Source organism: Lacerta agilis, chromosome 11, assembly GCF_009819535.1.
Source record: "Lacerta agilis isolate rLacAgi1 chromosome 11, rLacAgi1.pri, whole genome shotgun sequence".
In the NCBI taxonomy this organism is placed as follows: domain Eukaryota; kingdom Metazoa; phylum Chordata; class Lepidosauria; order Squamata; family Lacertidae; genus Lacerta; species Lacerta agilis.
This window is the reverse complement of record NC_046322.1, coordinates 15,399,758-15,421,587: the sequence shown is the minus strand read 5'-3', so window position 1 is coordinate 15,421,587 and position 21,830 is coordinate 15,399,758. Positions and strand designations below refer to the sequence as shown.

The following is a 21,830-nucleotide window of genomic DNA, read 5'->3' as shown; positions in this document are numbered from 1 at the left end:
GCTACAGAATGCTGAATATCTGCTGCAGGGAGATATAGTGTGGAGTACCTTAGAAGAGAATATGGCTGGCTGATGGCACTTGTCTATATTAGAAATTCCATGTGCTGATACGTATAGACAGATGGTATACAGTTCCCTGATGCAGTTTATTTGCTTAATAATCACAGAAAGACTCCACTGGAGGTGCATACTTTAAAAACCTTTTTAAAGGTTGGAGCCGTGCAACACAGCTTCCCTGAAGAAGAAAAGCTAATAAAAATAGATGTATGAATTAACTACTCTAACACTGCAACACTAACATGAACGGACTGCTGACATAAACAAAGGTGTCTCAGACTAGGAGGTGAGATTTGCCTTGGGAGTGTAGTGCTGGGAAACCCCTCCATCATAGGCTCACGTTGTATAAATGTGTAAATAATCTATATATCATAAAGACACCCGTCTCTGCTGTGCCTCAGAAGGAAATATGGGCCCTGGGTTAGCGAACTTGGCCACCTCACTGCTCACCCCTAAACAGTGCAATACTGGAACAAGGAAATCCAAAGGCATTCCATAAAACTCAATCCACAATAAACATGTGTGAGGAGTCCAGCAGAATAAAAATTTGATGCAAATCACAGGGGCTAAAACAGTCAACCACAACACAGGCTCAAACAACATGTTCACAAAAGCGGGGCCCAGGAGAACAATACAGGATGCCCAAACTCTCAGGGGGTGTGCATTATATGCTCAAGAGGCATTTTTTAATGCAATGAATTGACTTGCACCCCTTGAGCAATGTGTTGTGTGCAGGACCAGCCCACCCATGAGGCAAGGTGTGGCAACTGCCTCAGGCGGCAGGATCCTCAGGGGCATCAGATCTCCATGACAATATACATTCAGGGCCAGCCCACCACCCATGAGGTAAAATGAGGCAACTGCCTCAGGCGGCAGGATCCGCAGATCCCTTTGTAGCTCTTTCTTCCCCCTGATGTAATCTTCCCTGGGGTGAGGGAATGGGGGCGCCATTTTGGGGTCTGTCTCAGGTACCAAAATGTCCTGGGCGTGTGTGTGTGTGTGCACGTTCGTCGTCCAAAAAAAAAGGGAGAGTATACTGCATATTCACTTTCCTTCACAAAACCTCCCCAAGGAGGTTTAAAGGGAATAAGGCGCTCCTCACCATAAAAAAAGTTTTAAAAAGCTAGCGACTCCAACAGAAGATACAGAAACAAAAACACGCTCACCCTGCCTGAGGGCTGGCGGGGGGAAGAGTTTACCTCAGAGTTTACCTCCGCCGCCTCTGAGCCGCCGACTGACTGACCGACTTAACTTCCTCTCCGCCCCCGCCCCCATCTTTCTCTTTCCGGCGCCTCCAGAGTCGTCTTCCTCCTCCTCCTCCTCCTCCTCCTCCTCCTCCTCCTCCTGCCACATCCTCCGCCGCCGCTATAGCTGCTGGCGCGTCAGCCCGCGCCGCCATATTGGAGAAGGTGCTCCTGCCGCCGCCGCTGGTGCCGCAGGGGGAGCCAAGCTGGCCCAGCTCCTTCTCCCCCGCTCCCTTCCCTCCCTTTCCCCTCCCTGAGCGCTTCGGGCCGCCCCAGCTCCCGCCAGGAGTGGGGGAAGCGGAGAGAGCGAGCGAGAGCGGCACGGAGGCCCCAGCCCCAGCCTTTCCAGCAGGGCCCTCCCGGGGCCCCCCGCCGCCGCCATGACTTCCCTGACCCAGCGAAACTCGGGCCTAGTGCAGCGCCGGACTGAGGCCTCTCGCAGCGCCGCCGCGGCCGACAAAGAGCGGGCGTCCGGGGGCGGCGGCGGGGGTGGAGGAGGAGGCGCGGAGGAAGAAGGCCGGCGGGACGAGCAGGGCGACGACGAGAAGGGCGACTCCAAGGAAACGCGCCTCACGCTCATGGAGGAAGTGCTGCTGCTGGGCCTCAAGGACCGAGAGGTGCGGGGCCCGCAGCCCGGCGAGCGGGGAAAGGTGGTGGGGTGGGCCCGGGAAGGTGGGGTGGGGTGTCTGTGAAGTGAGGAGGGGGCATGAAAGGCCTCCCCCCCACAGGGTTGTCCTTGTATATGTGGGGCTGGTTGGCGGGATTGTGAAGCCAAAGTGAGGGGTGGTGTCGGTCGAGGGGCCTGGAGGTTGCTACGGGATTTGGTGGATGTCTGAGGGGGAGGGGCTTCTTGGCTGTGTGTGGTTGTGTTGTGTTGTGTATGTGGTTAGGGGTGAAGGTAGGCCGGCGTCTCTTGACACAGCTACACACACACACACACCACTGTGTGGTTGTGCCCAAGGCTTTGCATGCTGCCTTTCAGGGCCACCCTAAAAACAAAATAAAACGAACGAGACACAAGTGTTAGAATGAAAGTTTTTTTAAAAAATTGCCAGAAAGCCGGCAGGGAAATAGAAGACACACACTCCCCAGCATGCCATGTTGGCTGCAAGGCAACCCCTTCCTCCCACCTCATTCCCCACTGCAGCTTTCAGTCCAATTCTCAAACTGCAATATATAGCAATAAACCAGATAGGAGAAAGACAGAAGAAGAAGAAGAAGAATCTTGCTAGAAGAACAGGATATGAAGATGGAATAGAATTTGAAGGTGGGCATCAGCCACCGCCTTGTACCCAATTTATGTACTGTGCTGGGACATGCTAGTTGAGTGCTTATAGTTTCATGCTAAGTGTTTCCAGTATACTGGTAATTTTTCAGGTATGACTGAAACTGAAACAGCTAACGGTTTTAAGATTAGATGTAAAGGGGGCTTAGGGAAGGTAGGGGTGTTAGCAAAACTGGAGGAGGACGTTCTGGTGAAAAGCTTTTGGATTTGACAGAAGGGCTTGATGGGGCAGGAGAAACAGCAAAGTTACATGAAAACCCCTCAGTAGAAGTTGGCTTAGGGGCATCAAGTTCCTTAAGAGCAGAGGTCCATCTGGACTTTCTCAGACTGGAATACTGTTAATAGCTGGTTTTTAACATTTATGTTTTGGAACCGTATACTGGCATAGTTGGTATGTCGCATTCTAAGTACTTACTTGCTAGTGCAGTAAATTCAAAGAACTGGGCCATAACAGTCTGAGAATTTCATATAGTTTTCCAGCTGCAGTTCATATGGCTATTTAGGAATAAAAAAAACACCTTTCACAAAGTTAAAATGTACTTTATTTCCAGAAAAACATATGACTCATAGGGTATGCTTATAAACATTTTACATCATTTAAGAAACAAACTTGGATAGGCAGAATGTGTTGGTTCACATACTACAGGCTTATTAGTGAGTGTAGTAGTACTATCTTGAGCAAGATACTCTCTTTAGGATATCTAGTAGAGTAAAAGTTTGTAAACCTGTGCTACAGGTTGTAAGGTTCTAGTTCAGAATTTTGCAAAGTAATGGAGCTCTGGTTTACATTATGGGTACATTTGGCCAAGAAAGGGAATGCTTTTATGTGTGGGTAAAAAAAATATATATGTGTCAAATAAAACTTACTGCCTTTTTCATGATAGTTGTTGGCTTCTATTTTGACCCCAGTGTATTTGCATGGGCTTACATAAAGGATCATGCTCAGATGCACTCTTTCCCAGAGTTCCTTAATCTTTGGAAAAGTCATCCACTTGTAGCTTGGCCTATACTTAATCTCCAGGCTTTTGGGGGGTTTCTGCTGTAGTTTCAATTAAGTCATACTGAAAAACATGTTACAGGCTCATTAGAGTTTAGATTAGAGTTTTTAGGTTGGGTTATCTAAACTGTGGGAGGGAGACATATGCAAGGCTAAGGAGGTGTTTCCAGTTGTCAAAGCATAATTTGATGACTGGATCCAGCCATTGCAAACTTCTCTAATAAGCAAGATTGTTGTGGTTGGTGTATTCTGAGTTTCAATTAAGAAAAAGGATTGTAGTCCAGTCCTCAAAGTACAGTACTGTTTGTTCTGATGAATATCAGATAATAGTTGTCAGTCCTTTGTGGTCACTTCCAAATTTTGGAACAAATACTTATTTTGCGATATAAAGTCAAGCTTTATTGTCATTCATTATTACTTATTTGCAGACTATTTTGACAGTACAAATATATGCGTACAGTTCACATCAGGCACACATAGCATCTTGATATTTATAAATTCATTTTTATTTGTTTCTGTAATATCTTACGCAATGTATCTTCATTAATCTTCTGGTTTTTTTCCAGATTTCTTGTAATTGAGGAAAGCCACAAAGGGGTGTGTTCAGAGAGTGTGTGTTAAAAAGTGAGATCTAACAGGTGTAGATAAAATATGTAGGTCTTCTGCTGAGATAGGCCTTTTAAGCTTCATGGCTGAGAGGCAACCTTCTGTTAACCATCTTTCAGTTGCCCTAAGCTCCTAATATTTATGGCCTAAATCATAGGTAAATAGCCCAATATGAGCTAAACAACGATAAACCTACAGCTTGATCCAAGCACATTCTTTATGCCTTTCCCATGCCATCTTGTGATTGAAATGAAGCTTTTTCAAATTATATGAACTAAATAATCTCCATTGAGTTGCATCTTCAGTGGATTATCCCAGTCCCCAGTCTGATGATGTACTGTAGGCTTGTAATACTAATTTCTGTTGGATAAAGACCAGTAACACCATGGGGATTTTTGAAGGCAAGCTTTCCATCATCTTTGAAGAACTGCTAGTCTATTATTTCTTAAAAGATGGTACAATGACACACCAGTTGTGGCACTTTGTAGGCATCAGGTCCTCATCCTAGTGAAAGTGAATTTACAGTTTGCAGGAAACTGATGGCATTCTTTGGAGCACATGAGAGATGCACAGTGAAGTATTCTTTTCTGCTGTTCACATATGAACTCTTTTGGTTCATTAACACTTGGCTAAATGTTGCAGATGTAACAATAGTGAACAGTATATTAATAACAAGAAGCAATCCCTTCTTGCTGGAATAAAATGACCCTAAGGAATGTCAAAGCAAAGTAAAAGTAAGAATGCCTTCTGCTTTGTTAGTATCTATTAAAAGTAAAACTGACTGACTTTTGAATAACACAAATGCCTTTATAACACCAAGGATACTATTACATTTCTGGTTTGATTGTATATATGCTTTTTAATTGCTTTAATTTGTTTATTGTTGAAAGCAAAGCTTTAACAAAGCTGATGATGAATAATGTGCACAAGACACAGAGACTTGGTGTAGAGATGAATTTCCCTGGAATACAGAAAGTTACAGCGCAGCCATATCTTAGCAATGCAAAGATTTTCTTACAGGTCACAGCCATAAATTCCTTCTGCTCCTGAGCAGAAGGAGGAAACCTTTTTGCAGCTCCTGGTCATTATAATGTGCTATCATGTGTTTGTCTGCGCTGACCCCATGAAGATTGAACCAGTTTTTCTCTTCCCAGCAAGAAATATATCTCTGCAGTATCTCTTAACTGCAGCAACTACTTTGTAAACCATAGCATAACATCAGATTCATAGACTCATCAAGGGTATGAAAGAATTGCATTGCTCTTCTTGCTATTATACACAACCTTTTTATTTGGCTTCCATTGTCAAAAGAATGAATAGTGAAAATATATAAAGCAAAATATTTTGCTTGTTCTTGTTATAACGGTATGGGGAGAATTGTTTTGGAGAAGAAAGTAGCTCAAGTTTTGTAAGAAGGGTAGTGTCCCAAAGATGACAGAAGGAATACTACTACTTTGCATCCCTAATGTGTTCTTCAAACACCAAATTTGTAGGCGTTGGATTAAAACTAATAACATGGATAAGACAGGTTGGGGTGTTTCTTTCTGAAAACTAGATATCCGCTTCCCTCAGACTAAGGAGGTTAACTCTGCTTTCAGCTGAAAGAGGGACAAACGTTACAATATTGCAGGGTGGTGGAGATTGCTAACTTATTATTTATAGTGCCATCTGTATGCATACAAAATAATTGTGACAGGTCCTTCCTTACCCCAAGGGGCTTACTACAGGAAGTATACACAGGATACAATAGAGGAAGAATATATGATTACTTCAGTTCCACATGATTTGGCTTAGTTATAGTAGGGCACGGGTGGCCAACTCATAAGAGACTGTGATCTACTCACAGAGTTAAAAACTGGCAGTGATCTACCCCCTTTATTAGGGTTCGGATGAAAGTTGTTGAGTTTTTTCTGGGAGGAGATAAAATATTGAGCTTTTTTTTAGGGGAGCCACAGTTCAGCTTCTTTGGGGGGAGCCAGTGATCTACCAGTGATCTACCGCAGACGTCCAGTAATCTACCGGTAGATCACGATCTACCTTTTGGACATGCCTGTAGTAGGGCATCCAGGACTGGGGCAAGGGTGTTTGTGACAATGATGAATTATATATTGCTCAATTGTCAAAGTGGATTCTAGGCAGATTACAAGTATAAAATCAATTGCAAAAAATATCTGTGCCCATAAATAAAATACACAATAAAACATTTTTATCAAAACAGTAAAATAAACACCCACAATTTAATTACACTAAAATAAGTCCCTTGAAGAGTTAAAACAAAAATTAAAACAATTAAAGCCGGAGGTTCAAGTCAGGAGATCAGGGGAATGCTTGTTTAAACAAGTGTTTTAGTACTCTGTGGAATGCCAATACTGATGGGGCCTTTTGTTTTTCAGCAGGGAGCTCATTCCACAATACTGGTGCCTGAAGTGAAAATGTTTACCTCTGTGTTGCCACATACCAATAAGCATCAGGCCATAGCAAAACTAACTGGGTTTCATTGTTGATCTTAATGCGCTTATCCAAAGGCTTCCTGGAGACGATGAGTTTTGGAGAAGGATTTAAAGGAGATAAAGGTGGCTGCACAGAGACATTCTTTCTGGAAGGCAGTTTGAGATAAGAGGCAGCAAAGAAAACTGGACAGAGTCATTTCAGGGAGCAGGAGACCTTTGGATGCTGAGGGAGGTGGATCTGGGTGAGCGAAGGTCACAGGCAGGGATGTGTTGGGAAATAAACATACAGAGATAAGGATGGGCAGAGTGGGGCATGAAGGGTTTTGAAGGAGCTGGTAAAGCATCTGTGATTTGGACAGGATGCCAGTGGAGGAGAGGAATTGCATCTCAGAGTGAGGGAAGAGGGGTATTATTTTCACAGCAAAGTGCTGAATAGATATGACAGTGGGAGGCCTGAGGGAAGAAAAAACATTGTGTGTGTGAGTGAGAGAGAGAGAGAAGTTTTAGTATTTGAATAATTTTAGTGTAGTTTTGTCTCAAGTTGGGAGCTTGAAAGTTGTTCTTCAACTTGTTACACTTTGCTTCCATAATTTGTATTTGCCTTATTTTTGCTAATGAAGCATGTCTGTGTAGCTGTGTAATCAAAGTGTGTTCTTAGTTTATGACTCATGGTAAGTCAAGAGAGCTAAAACACAAACCCAGGTTCGGATGACATACTAAACTATACTGTAAATTAGCATAATACAGCTGCAAAATGATTGGAGAAAAGCAAAGCATCTGTGTTATCCTTCCTGGAAGCCTAAGTGCTTGCATGTTTGTGCTAAGTAATGGTTTGAGTTAGTGTGACGTGTGAACCAGGCATTTGTTTCAAAAATGAACTCCAGTGAGCTCAGTGGGGCTTTATTCCCAGTAAGTGTGCATCAGGTTAGTGCATGCATTTGACCTACATTTAATAAACATTTAATAAACAAAACCAAAGTCCACTGCTAATTTAGTGTGCTGTATAAATATTTATATTTATTTTCTTACATTATATCTCAACTTTCTTCCACCATGAAACTCATACATATAATTACTAAGTGGTCACTCAGCGATAGCTCAAAAGTTCCTCCAACAAACTGAAGTATTTAAACTGAAATATTTGAGTTGGTGACTGTTTGTTCCTCAGATTAAGATTCACTTTTATTTTGCTTACTTCCTGGGCTATGACATTTCCTTTCCCATCATTTTTAGGTTGTCTTCATGAAAATTAATTATGATGCAGGCAGCTAATTTTGCAGTTCATGTAATTCTGCTGGTTGCGATTTCATTCCTAACATACTGAATTCTCCTAGTTAATGTGGTGAGAAGATTCTGTGGCAAAGAAGCCACCACTTCCTAAGCCACCCTGATAGCTCATGCCAGTCAGGGCAAAAGATGGAGGATGGGTTCCACTCCCTGTCATGGCTCTTTAAAAATTTCCCTTCCTGCTCCACCATTGACTTTAGTGAGAGAGATAACAACTACAGCAGCTCCAGGGTTGTGTCTGGGAAATGAGGGGACTTTGGATTCAGTGGATCCAAGGCCTTCCCTGACACTGCACCCTGGAATGCCCCATTTTCAGGTCAGTCTGTGGAGCACTGCTTTATAGCGACAGACTGAAGAAGTGTGCATGCACACGAAAGCTCATACCAAGAACAAACTTAGTTGGTCTCTAAGGTGCTACTGGAAGGAATTTTTTAATTTTTTATTTTGTTTTGACTATGGCAGACCCACACGGCTACCTACCTGTAAGTGGCAGACCTGCCAGAGCACCTGCAGATAGTGTCAGAAACTGAGATATGAAAGCCAGGAGCTAAATGGCACCTTAAAGCTAGGTTATGGATGCAGCAACGGAATATATAGGCGCACTTTTTTCATAACAATACAAAGCTGAAAATGAATGAACTGCAGCTAAAATAAGTTCATTTTTTGCGCTAATGAAATTCCTTGTCTAAAAATGTGCCTAGAACAATGGGAGTTTTGAACACTGCCTGCAGACCTTTCTCTCTGTTGGTGAAAGTGGTGGTCCACAACATCCGATAGCCTCTCAGCTGTTCTCCCAGGGAGTTTAGGATTGCTTACCAAATGCATACTTTCTTTTAGTCATATTCCAAAATTTGCAGAGCTTGTACAAGCACCGTATATCCCTCTCAGTTCACACTGCAGTTTTGTATTGTAAAATCAGTAGGAAATACCGGTACATCTCCCTTTGCATCTCTTCTGTGGAGGGTTAGGGGAGCCCCCAGAACAGATTTAGGGTGCACATGGGGTAGTTGCACAAGCAGAAATCCTTACATTGACAAGATAATTGTCTTAGCCGTACGCTGGATTCTACTATGACTTAACAGGAGCTTTTTCATTAATACTTGAGTTTTTGTCATTATAATTACCTCTACTTTAGGTATAAACATCTTTCTTTGTTTTAAACGTCCAACATAGAGTTTTCTGACCTATCTTAATTTAGAGTCAGATGTGCAGTCTTAATTGAGCATAGAGGTTTGTTGTACCTGTGGATTTAGGTAAAAGATTCAGCTTTTTGTGGTAATTAGAAATTTATGCTGTGCTTGCTGCCTGGGGATGCTGTGCTGTACCCGTCATCAATAAAAAATAACCTAGCAGGTAGACTGAATATGTAAATAATAAACTAATAAACATTTTAAAAACCACAATAGTTTGCAAAATATTTATTTGGACTACAAGATAAATCTGGAGTGGGATGGCTGGGTTAGAGCCAAAGTTGAACGAAGCACAGATGTGTCTCTTAGATTTGTCCAGTAGGCTACATACATCCCAGCCATACAAACGTCGGGTGGGTTTTACACACACACCCATACCCATTCAGATAAGCAAGAGGCATCACAATTCAAGAACACATTCCATTCACAAAAAAGGCAGTCAAGGAGGGTACCGAACAGTCCCAGTGAAATTCAAAAGCTTTCACATCTACAATATGTTCGGAAAATTCTCTATTATTTTGACAGCATATTTGAAGGTGTACACATACTACATCCAGAGTATTTTAATGTTTTGGTTTGAAAAGGAGGCATTTTGAAATGATAAAATGTTATTTTGTGGAAAGAGGAAAAGATGTTAAAAATTCCTTGGCCAGCATTGTAAGCATAATGTTAGAGGTAGTTTGATAGTGTTTATTTTATTGGTTTAAGTTTCCTTCGACCAGAATAAAGTATTTCAGCATGTGAAGTTTTGTGGCTTTAACTCTGCAAATTCTGGTGAAGCAAGAAGTATACCTGTTTCGAAGCTTCTTTGTTTTTACTGAACTTGTGATTCCTGTAACTATTTACCATAGAACCATAGAATTGTAGAGTAGGAAGGGTCCCCAAGGGTCATCTAGTCCAACCCCTGCAATGCATAATCCTAAACCTGGTAAAATTAATCATTTGAAACAAGTATCATTCAAGACACTGGTCCAGGTCACATGTAACTCTCAGCCAAACCATGACTTAGCACAAAGAAACAAAAATATGGATTCTCAGAGCAAAGCTTTCAGCTGTTGCACTCCTACTGCCATGCTTCACAGGGCTAAGCCATCGTTTGACTTGCAATTATATGTAAACTGAAAATAGAAGTCTGTTTTCCATCTCTTAGAAAAAAGACCCACTTCATTCAAACTAGACTGCCTAAGTTGAAAGAAATCAATATTTTAACATTTTGGAGTAAAGTTCAAAAGCTCTAAAGGTGAATCACATTTCATGAAAGCTTGTTAAAAAGCTGTTTTCACTATACTTTAGAAGCTTGGCAGAGCTTGGATATGTTCTTCAGTGTTTAGTTTATTCTTAAATTCTTCAGCTACTTTGGAGCATGTGAAGAGGGCAGGTTTCTTTTTCTTTTTTTGTCTGAAAGTGTTATAATGAATATCATTTATTTTTACATGGATAAAAGAAAACTTACAGAGACTTCTTTCCCATCAGGGTTATACATCATTTTGGAATGACTGCATTTCCTCTGGGCTCCGTGGCTGCATGTTAATTGAATTAGCACTGAGAGGGCGTCTTCAGCTGGAGGCATTTGGAATGAGACGCAAAAGTTTGTTAACTAGAAAGGTAAGAATCGGAGGGTAAAATGGCATGTAGGTCTTAAAAATTATATCCCATACAATTCTTCAAACTGTACCAAGCCTTTTATATACTCATTTCAGTATTTGTAAAGAGATGGCAAGAACGCTTGTATCTAATCAATTTTAAGTTCCTTAAGCCACATATCTAATATTAAACATATAGTGCTTATGCAATTTGCTGAATCCAGGGCATACTATGGAGATGAATCGGTCTATGTTGCTCTTTGCGGTTGATTTTGTTGGCATTATGTGAAGGCAATTTATTTTTTTCTGAGGGGGTCTTGTGATGAAAAAATGCTGTTGTGTGGGCAGTCTGCCCTGTCAATATTATCTTTTGCTCACCTTTATAAAAAAGCATGTTTTGAAAGGTTTCCACACGACCTCGCTGTTTAGAATCGAGTCTTTGTGTAAGTAGACAGTTACTGCTTATGTTCAGCTGCATTTAGTTATGATTATCTTGAAATGGATCTGCTCCCTTCCCCGCAGAGCTTCCAAGATTCTTTGGTGTGCCAGAAATGCAGGAATGTTCCTTGAAATACCAAGGTTATATAATAGCTTACTTGACTATTTCTAGACTATTTTACATAGGTGATTTTAAGGAGAGTCAGACCTAAAAGCTATATTATTTTATTGGCCATAATTGTGGCAAGTTGGAGTTTAAGGAAGGAGGTTGTGAGAGAGCAATTGTCATGAACTTTGGAGGGGAGGAGTGTGTGGTGAATGTGTCTGAGGTTTTTTTTATAATAGATCTTTTGTGGGTTTTGGTGGGAGCTTTTTTAAGTCAGGATTTTTTTGAGCTTTTGGGGAGAGGTGTTTTGAGGCATCATCATCTTCCTCAGGTGCTGACAAACCCCAAACCCAAGCAGCAGTGACTGGTTCCACACTAGAGCAGAAACTGAAAGTGCTGGACTGTTTGCAAGAAGGCATGGGTGTATGTGCTGTGGCACACAAGTTTGGCAGGAATGTGTCCAGCACCCGTGCCATCAAGATCTGGGAGAAGGAGATCTGGGCAGCACACCTGCAACTGCCAACGTCACCAGCCATGTGCTGGTTTTTAAAAGGGTTTTTCTAGGGTTTTTAGACATTTAGAGGGTGTTTGCAGGCTTTTCCAATGGGTGTTTGCAGGCTTTTCCAATGGTAGCTCAATTATAAGTGATATCACACATGCATGTGGTGTCTCAGAACATAACCCCCATGTAAATGGGGGGCGGGGTTGCCTGTATAACCTCATTGTTTGGTTTCCAATTTTTTTATTGTTTGTAGGTACTGAAAGCTTTTTCCAAAATAAGTACTAACATGCCGTAACCTTGTACTAAATTGGGGTCACCATGAAGAGAAGACATTTGCTTAAAATGATATATTATGCTTTTAAAAAGCTTCAGCCATCATATTTTAATTATGTGCTAATCAGTGGAGTTGCTCATACATAGTAGCAAAGTGCATATTATTGGACCACATATACTGAATAAATAATATGTATCTAGGTATATTAAAGCTGGTACTACAAGAGTTTGGGTGGCATCCAGTGTTAGTCATACGCCAAATACATCCGTTGAAATCAATGGACAATTAACGCCCACTAATTTCAGTGGGACAGCACTGAGTATGTTTTAGTTGGATTATCCTCCTATGTTTTATGCTTATGCTGTTCTTTAGAAACCAAGTTTCTGTTGAACCTCTGACTGGCTTTTATTCTATGCATTCTGGCTGATGTGTTCTTCCATCTGATGGTATAATTTTCCCTCAGTGTTGTGAAGGACTTAATAAACATTCATTAGCCACGCCTTAATAGCCAGATACTGGCTTCCCAGAAGAATTGGAACTCAAGCAGTGAGAGCACAGATCTAATGAGAGAATTAGCATTTCTAGGCTCCAAATAATGACGTCTATTAAATTTAGTATTTTGGCATTTTTTGTTGCTGTCCTCCATAATATAAATTTATAGTGAGCTTGATTGTTGTCAAATAAAATGTCTGTTAAAGGAATTATTTCATCATCAAAATTTTTTTAACACAAATTTAATGTGGCTTTTATTGGAATTATTGCTTCTGTGAAGCATGCTAATTATCTCTATGACCACAAAGCATATGTTTAGGAATGGATTATTGTTTATTGACAGATTGGCCTCTCTTAAGTATTATGTAAAGGGGGCCAGGGAACAGAAGACATTCCAGACAAATCTTGATGACTTTGTTTGCTGTCTGTATGCAAGGGACTTTAGGGTGGCAGGGAGATTATTATTTTTCTCCTGTCAAGGGAGGTGATATGGGTTCATATCTGCATCACCTGCAGCCTTTTAGGGAACTATTAACATCATGGTGAAAAAGGGTGACAGTGGTAACTTATACAGGTTGATAATCCTAGCTCAGAGCATTCTAATTATGAATAAAAATAACAGTAAAAATACAGTGAATCTATTCGGTTGGGTTTTCATTTGTTGCCTGGATATTGTGTGTCTTATGTCTCTCCATTGGCACTGTTTTTCCTTCAGCAGCTTTGGAAGTTCTAGTGCTTAAATTGGAGAGCTCTCATCTCTCTGTATTTATTTATTCTGTTCATTATTCGAGGTAAATGTGACTTTTGCAGGGCTCTCCTCCATATGCCCTGTATGCTGTGGTTTCAGGTTGCAACAGAAAGTAGTATGCCATTAATATAGTGTGTTCTTCATGAAGTAACTATTTGTCTAAATAAATAAGGATGCTAATGTACCTAAAGGGAATGGTTTGGGACTTTTATTTCCTGGTTGACTTGAATGGGGTGGTATATATGGAGCATTGCCTTCCCATGGATTCAGATGTCTTCCTTTTCTAAAGCAAGATACTTGGTTTGGTTTCCGAAAAACTATGACATTGGTTCAAGAAGTGGGAATATTCCAACACTGAGCCTCAAGATATAAAAAGTAGTACCGAAGCACACTTTTTCTCCACTTGGTGCTTAAAGAGTTAAAAGCAAAAGTTTGAGGTGATGGAGTGAACTCTTATATTTCCTATCAGGTGATCTGCAAATCAGATGCTCCTACAGGGGATGTTCTACTTGATGAAGCTCTGAAGCACATTAAGGAGACACAGCCTCCTGAAACAGTGCAGAACTGGATAGAGCTGCTTAGTGGTAAGATAAATCTTTGGAAATTAACATTTGTTTTAATGTTTAACAAACTTTTGGGCTGCCATGCGTCACTGGTTTTAAGGAGCGAGTTTTCAAGCATAGGGCTTGATAAGTTCCTTATCAAGTGATGCCTTCTGTCCAAATTATGAGTAACAACTTTGGATGCTGTGAAGGTCAAATTTAAACACCAGTGTTCCGTCGAATAAATTTGGGGATGGCAGTGTTGGAATGGTGGAAGGAAATACAGTAGTTAATGCTCTCACTATCTCTGGAGTAGAATTAAGCTGCTGTCCAGCCGCATGCAGGATCACCAGGTTTAGATTCAGCAGTGGGAGGGTGGGGGGAGATTTGGTCAGTGTTAATTACTTCATGAAATCTTAACACACAAGTTTAGTCAGATGAATTGCGCCTTTTGTATTTTGACTTCCTAGATTACGGTATGTATGTACTTGGCTCTTATTTCCCACTCTTTGTTCTTTTTATACTAATAGTCTTCTATCTTCATTAAATATCCTATGTCTGCAGCATGTTGATTAGTAGTAATGTTCATGTAGTCAAGTTAGTTCCAGTGAATTCATTGGGACTTATTCCTTGGTGAATGAGTTTAGGATTGCATATTTATATCTCAGTGACACATTCCTGTGTTCCCTCCTGCTTTGGCTGTTCAGCAGTAGAGAGGAAGAACAGAGAGACTAATGAAAATGAGAGAAACCTGGAGCTTTTCTGGCAGAGGCAATGTTTACGGTTTTCAAGAAAATCAGATTCTGTTCTTGAAGTTCATTTCTTAAATTAAGTAAATTTAGAAGTGCAGCTGTGTAGAGAGGTGAGGTGAGCACTGAATGAGCCTCTTGTTGAAATCTGAATTCAGACATGAACTGTTGTCTAGCAGTTACCGTATTTTTCTGTGTATAAGACTAGGTTTCCCCCCTAAAAAATAATGTCAAAAATTAGGGGGAGTCTTATACTCTGGGCCATCTCCCCACATTTTCTTCAATCTGGGTCCCCAAAAATAGGGGGCATCTTAAACATTGGGGTGTCTTATAGACGGAAAAATACGGCATTTTGTTCTGTTTTAACAGTTTTAGTTACTTTTTTTTATTTTGTATATCACCTTGAGATATATGCAGAAGGTAATTCATAAATAATTTGCTTCCTCAGCCCTTCCAACCATAAAATGGGGAGTTGAGGTCAGTGAGAGAATGCTTGTAAGCACTTAGGGAGAACCTTATTTTTATGCACTTTGCACAATTCTGGTTCCAAAATAGAGTATTTGGAGATGTGAATGGAAGAGAGCCAGAAAAGAAGATGAGGCACTGATATTTGTGTGGGAATTTGGGGTGGGGGTGGGGCAGAGAAGCTGCCTGGGAACAAAAAGAGAGGCAGGGATTGGTACGAGGTCCCCTACCCCTGACTTCTGGAAACCATTTGCAGTTCCCTGGTGGTTTCTACTGAACACTAGGCTCTATACATTTCCAAATGTACTCTGTGGGTGTATTGTGCTTTTAGTTTTAAAACCTGCAATGCCTTTGTGCAAAATTTTGAATCATATTTCCATACTTGCATTCCTTTATGTGTGACAAACCCTCAAATCATTATGCTGGAAGCATTTCTGCAAATGGAAATGTCACCCTAATTCCCACTCTCACTCAAAGAATAAATAAATTTTGGTCTGTACCACTTTAGACAGTGGTTAGGGATCTCCTGATTGAATTTCTCTCTGCAATCCCCTCCATGTATAAATGTAGAATATCAGGGGGAAGGATTCTAGCCCAGTCTTCTCCCTGACATGCTATCTTTCTGTGAGCAGGAATTGGTTTATGTATAGGTATAGAGTAGCCATACCCACAGTCTGAAGTGGTACAGACCAGGTATGGGCTTACCGTCTTGATGGGAACTAAACTTGGACTCTCATTCAGTTGCATGTTCCTCCCTAGCATCAGCACGCTGGCAGCAACTTCTTGGGTTGGTTTCCGTTTCAAAGTCCATCTGCTTTCTGACATGGTTTGACCCTCTTGGGCCAGCAACATCAGCAGACTTCAGCCTCAGGGTGGGACTGGTACTTGCAGTGGGCAATAATGGCCTTTCATAATAATACTGATGCTTTTGCAGAATGTTTTTTATTTATTTATAGCCCATCATTTGCCAACGGTCCCGGAATGGGTTACAAAAAAAAATTACAATATAAAAGAACTTTAGTTAAAACTGTAACAGCACTAAGAGTACAGCAGAAAAGATAACATTCACTTAATCTCAGTCCATCATCCCCAGAGGCATAGAGGTATGCTTTAACCAGCTGACAGAAAGCATACTGCACTATACCTCAAAGAGGAGCAGCTGGCGGGGGAGACATTCCACGGCCTCTAGGCCATCACAGAGAAAGTCTTCTCGGCATGCCACCACCCCTCATATTCCACAGGGTGCTGATACTGCTAACAGGGTGACATGTTGGCTAAACATGTTCAGTCTTAAAGGAAACTAATATGATATTTGATAAAATATCCTGATAGCTTTATGTACCATTGCTTCTGCATATCATAAGAAAGTGAGTCCTGTAAAACATTTACACAAATCTCCAAAGTGTTACAATTTCTGAACGCAAAATAGTTGTCTGAATTGCTTGTTCAGAGTTCCTTGTAGTTAGGAGGTTTGGTCACAAGGTGTCACCAAGCTACTGTGGAAAATCAAAATGGATAAAAAACAATCTATTTTAAATGTTCACTTTATTTTTGCTGGAGCAAATATGCATTTCCTTCATTGCTTGTCTTAGGGTTCACAACACCTTGAACTATGCCTTCTCTTATAGCACACAGTATATTGGGGGGGGGGGCATTTTAGAAATATTTTGTTCATGAGACTAATTTGGTTGGAGGTTTTCATTTGTTCGGTGACTTTCTATAGTGTCTCTTTTATCAGGTGCAGGTAGTGTCACTTAATAAAAATGAATTTTTATTGTTGGCACCCTTTTACCTTGATAGACAATGGAGTGCGCCTCTGGGGGTGAAGACAAACCATTGGAGAATCACAGCACCTGCTGTGGGTGCAGAGATTGGTAACTCGTAACTGCTGCCTCCTGCATTGTTTGTGTTGCATTAGCAGTACCAAAATAACTTCTCCAGGACACAAGCCTGGGCAGTGTGTATGCAGGTCGTGGGCTCCCCAGATGGCAAGACTCCCTCTTGCCTTTGCTGATGTGGTCCAAAGGAAAGCAGAGCAATATATTTGGCACCAGCTTGACTGCAGAAGTTGCTGGAAGGGAGCACACAAGGCACCCCCAACTGTCTTAGGGACTCACTCCGGATTTGTAAAGGGTTTATTTCTTAGCCTTTTCTTCTCTTAAAAGATGTCCCACAAGGCAGCAAGTACGGATTTTCCTTTGGGTTTTACTTCTGAAACCTTTTTCATGAATGAGTATAGTTGCAAGACAGTGAAGGTTTAGGATCAGAGTTCTCCTTCTACCAGCCCCATCTGTTCCTCAGTTCCCTCTACAGCATGTGCAGTAAATGCCTTTTAGGGCTGTGCAGTAAATTACCTTATCATTGAATACCAGTTTTAAAATAACATTGTGATAAGTGTTTCAACAAGACAATATACCTGGTGAACAAAAGGAACAGCTTTCCAGGGGGTAGCTCAGCTGAAGGATACTTCACAGATACTCGGCAAAAAATTGCAGGCATGGTGTCTCCAGCTTTGCTCTCTCCAGGGGTAGGCAGCCTAAGGCCCGTGGACACGGCCCAATCACCTTCTCAGTCTGGCCTGGGGATGGTCCGGGAATCAGCATGTTTAAACAAGAGTAGAATGTGTCCTTTTATTTAAAATGCATCTCTGGATTATTGGTGGGGCATAGGAATTCATTTATTTTTTCCCCAAAACATAGTCCGGCCCACCACATGATCTGAAGGACGGTGGACCAGCCCACGGCTGAAAAAATGTTGCTGACCCCTGCTCTCTCCCTCCACCACCATAGGGAGCCTTGTCAAGGCCCTTGGCTGCTGCTGGGAAGTGTGGCGCACCCTCCACCACCATGGGGAGGTATGGCAAGGCCTTCTGCTGTTGCGGTGAAGTGCAGTGCACCCTCCACCGCCGCAGGGAGGTACGGCGGGACCTCTGCCACTAGATATGTACACTGCTGTAGATATGTATTGTGATATATTGAGATATCATGATATTTAGCTGGTGATATATCGTGGTGTTTTCATCAAATATTGCCCAGCCCTACTGCCTTCTTGACCGTTGGACCCACTGTTGGTCTCATCTGCTTAATCTGCCAAAGAATGTCTTTGCATGCAGGAGAAGTCCCTAGCTCACCAAGGGTTTGACAGCCATCAACAACCTTGACCTGGTTTAGCTGGCTGGTAAAAGCCGTTTCCCGGGGTGTGGCCACTGTGGCATGCTGTCAACTTCTAGGAGCCACAGGTGAGAGCTGAGTATGCGGTGAGGAGCAGAGGTAGACCAACAGCCCCAAAAGGAGCATGGTGTGTCCTCCAGCAGAGGTATTAGCCATTCCTTAACACCCCATACACTTCAGAAACTTGCATAGAATAAACTTCAAAGTTTAATTGAAATGAAGATTCTATTCTCAATGCACTCCAATATGACAGATACCTGTTTATTTCAGAGGCTAGCAAGTATTTCGAATGATAGGAGACTGTCGTTTTTCCATTTTGTTTTTCATTCTAGTTTTGATAAACAGGCAACTGTGCCCTTCATAGTTTTCTTCAACCTTCATAATAAAGCTTTTTTAGTATTTGGTGAATATTCCAAATAGTACCGTGTTTCTCCTAAAATAAGACACCGTCTTATATTTTTTTCGCTCAACAAAACACAGTATGGCTTATTTTCAGGGGATGTCTTATTTTAACCGCATCGCATCGGTACGCTGCATAGCCACGCCTCTCCAGGCTGTTTTAATGGGAGGTTCCGCATCACTATGGCTTATTTTCGGGGTATGGCTTATTTTTGGGGAACGGCTTATATTTCGCAAATGCATAGAAATCCTGCTATGGCTTATTTTATGGCTATGTCTTATTTTAGGAGAAACAGGTAGCTTTGATCCCCACCCCCTTTAGATGGTCACCATATTTGTCTCGACACAGCTCACTGTAAGGAGACATGGTACAAATTGATTGCCTTGTGCAGAAAGTTTTTCTTGACATTAGAATAGGTGACAAACTTCTGGAAAGATTGTTTCATCCACTGGAAAGTTTTTGAGGTTTATTTGGGGAATAGTTTGGGGAGTCATTCCTTGTTAGCTGGTTTGCAAGCATGGAACTCCTCAACCAAAGTATTATTTGCAAGCTGCTCTGTGGATCATCTTTGCAGCTGGTCATTAAGTGAAGTATTCTTTCTATACCTAATGTGATAATTAATATTGCATTTTTGCCTCTGTTGCTGTGTTAATGTGTCCTGTTTTGTCTCATTTACCCTTGCTAACCAACAGAATACCAGCAAAACATTCAGGGGGTTGTTTGTTCTTTTGCCTTATTTTAGGTGAGACATGGAATCCATTAAAATTGCACTACCAGTTACGAAACGTACGTGAACGATTAGCCAAAAACCTGGTGGAAAAGGGGGTTTTGACTACAGAGAAACAGAACTTTCTCCTCTTTGACATGACCACACACCCTCTCACCAACAACAACATTAAGCAGCGCCTCATCAAGAAAGTTCAAGAAGCTGTTCTTGACAGATGGGTGAATGACCCCCACCGCATGGACAAGCGCTTGCTGGCTCTCATTTACTTAGCCCATGCATCAGATGTCCTTGAGAACGCTTTTGCCCCCCTTTTGGATGAGCAGTATGACCTAGCCACAAAGAGAGTGCGGCAGCTCCTGGATTTAGACCCTGAAGTCGAATGTATGAAGGCCAACACAAATGAGGTCCTGTGGGCTGTAGTAGCAGCCTTCACAAAATGACTGCAATCAGACTGCTCAAGTGTTCTTTTCCCCATTTCATGTCAATCAGTTTATCTTCTATTGACGATTCATGTTTTCTGTCATCCTGTACCTCTCTTCATATGATGAAAATCAGCTCTTGTTCAAGCTTTTGTTCATGGGAACGGTAGGTGGTGTGTTCTGTTTCTCCGTGTGTGTGTGTCTACTACAGGATTCTGCTGGTTCAAGAGAGCTTCCTGCTCTTCAACATGCTTGACTGCCACAATGACATTCTGTTTTGTATCAGATCTAAGTTACTGTGTGTGTTTTTATTGTACCCCTCTTTCTTCCACTGGGATGGTTTCGTGCAGAAAGCACTTCCCAGGAGGGAATCAAGCATCTGGTTTCAAGTTGATCCAACTGTATCATCTGCCTCAGCGAAGTGCAGCATTTTATCCTTGGCTAAAATCACAAAGGCATGTTGGAACCACCCGAAGTGAGCCTTTTGGAGTGCAGTTGAACAGGTTCCGTTAAATCACTGAGGGTTATTTTGGAACCTCACACAGAATCCTACTGAAATGGAGTGGTGATTGGTGCCACAACAAAACCTAGTAGATTGCCCCTTTCTTCCTAGACATACAAGTGGAAGTGGAAGTGCTCAAACAATTTCTAAAGCAGAAATATCCCCAGATTGACTCAATAAATAGTTCAGCCATCTCGTGCTTTTTGCTGTTCATGTAACTCTTTATTGAGTTTTTGTCTGTTTACTTTAAAAATAACTGAATCCTAAGGCTAGTATCAAAAAGTCTGGTTGTTTTGCAAAGGGGTGGGATACATTCCAGTGTGGTCTGTATATAGAATTGTATATTAACACTCAAGCACATTTTAGTAAATTTCCAAATTTGAATTAGTTGTGCATCTGGCTTTCTATCATTTGCTTTCAACCACTGCCTCTTGGTGGAAAGATGGGCCTCCTATAAAAAAGGGTGTGCATGTGTGCGTGCCTGGCCTTTCCTTCTATGGAGTTTGTGCCATCCTGGTACATTCTTGTTTGTTGCCTTTATAACATTTGTTGTATGATGAGAACATTTTATCATTCCCCCCCCCTTTTTTTGGAAGAGGCTTGTGATGAGTACAGTTCTTGGTTGCAGATTTCAATTTCTGTTTGTACACAAGTTAAAATTGTGTCTCATGCCATTAATCAACTTAACACTTAAAAAAAAATCAGTTGTCAATCTTAACAAGTGTTGCATGTAAATTGTTAGCAGGTAATTACTACAGTTCAACCAATTACGACTTCTGTAGTAGGAAGCTCTACTATGTTTTAATTTTTATATACAATTATGCAGATCAGCACATTATTGTAAAATATATAAACTGGCTTTTTAAAGTTTATTACCTCTTTACCATTGCTTGTTCTAGCTCCATTCACAATGTAAATATTATGCATTGAACAAATAAAAGACTGACCTTTTTGTTTTGAATAACAGAACACACTAATAGTGGAGCAGGTATGTAGAAATCTTCGGTTAACATTGAAAGCAGAAATTACTAGATGGCGTTTAACTGTAGTTGAAATTTAAAGGGATCCCCAATCTGTATACTAGCTTTTTACCTACAGTAAATAAATGATTATCTTGAAAGTGCCTGAAACAGAGCAAGCATGTAATTTTGCCTTTTGTGTTCCTAATTGTGAAAAGCACCATGATGTATGATGTAACTGTGAATTCTGATTAGTACACTTGAGGACGGATTTTCTCACTACCAGGAAAGCCTACAGGTATAAGTAGTGTGATGCTGACGTCTGCTTGTATGAGCTTTCGTAGTGATCAGACTATGGCACCTCCACAAGGGAGGGCATGATCACATCTATACCTGCGTCAAATCCAGCATGTAGCCTGCTTGATGTGTGGGGCCCGAAACAAACTGGGAGAGCCCTAGTGTTGCATTGGAGGACACCAGGTCCAGAGCCTGTGAGGAGGGGTTGGTAGGTTAGGGAACTCCAAGGCCTAGCAGTCCAAACTAGAGATGAAGATGAAGGCAAAAGTTTGCTCTCTATTCTGAGATATATTTTTTCAGCCCTTTATGGCTTAGCAATGTTGAAGGAAAGATCTGATCTT

The 21,830-nt window shown here is 41.4% G+C and overlaps 1 protein-coding gene across 1 annotated transcript; it reads left to right on the top strand.

The window, feature by feature from the left end:
• The first annotated feature begins 1,432 nt into the window (after nucleotides 1-1,432).
• Nucleotides 1,433-21,367, top strand: GOLPH3 (golgi phosphoprotein 3). The gene is made up of 4 exons (XM_033163619.1): nucleotides 1,433-1,918; nucleotides 10,590-10,721; nucleotides 13,729-13,843; nucleotides 19,328-21,367. Exons 1-4 carry the CDS (start codon nucleotides 1,682-1,684, stop codon nucleotides 19,750-19,752), a joined length of 909 nt encoding a protein of 302 aa, XP_033019510.1. The 5' UTR covers nucleotides 1,433-1,681; the 3' UTR covers nucleotides 19,753-21,367.
• The last annotated feature ends 463 nt before the right edge of the window (nucleotides 21,368-21,830 follow it).

What these genes read in the sequence shown, in the direction of transcription:
- GOLPH3 (XM_033163619.1), top strand. Translation starts at nt 1,682, where the DNA reads ATGACTTCCCTGACCCAGCGAAACTCGGGCCTAGTGCAGCGCCGGACT. An exon ending in TGGGCCTCAAGGACCGAGAG is followed by an intron (nt 1,919 to 10,589) that starts GTGCGGGGCCCG and finishes CTTTCCCATCAG; the next exon opens with GGTTATACATCATTTTGGAA. An exon ending in AAAGTTTGTTAACTAGAAAG is followed by an intron (nt 10,722 to 13,728) that starts GTAAGAATCGGA and finishes ATTTCCTATCAG; the next exon opens with GTGATCTGCAAATCAGATGC.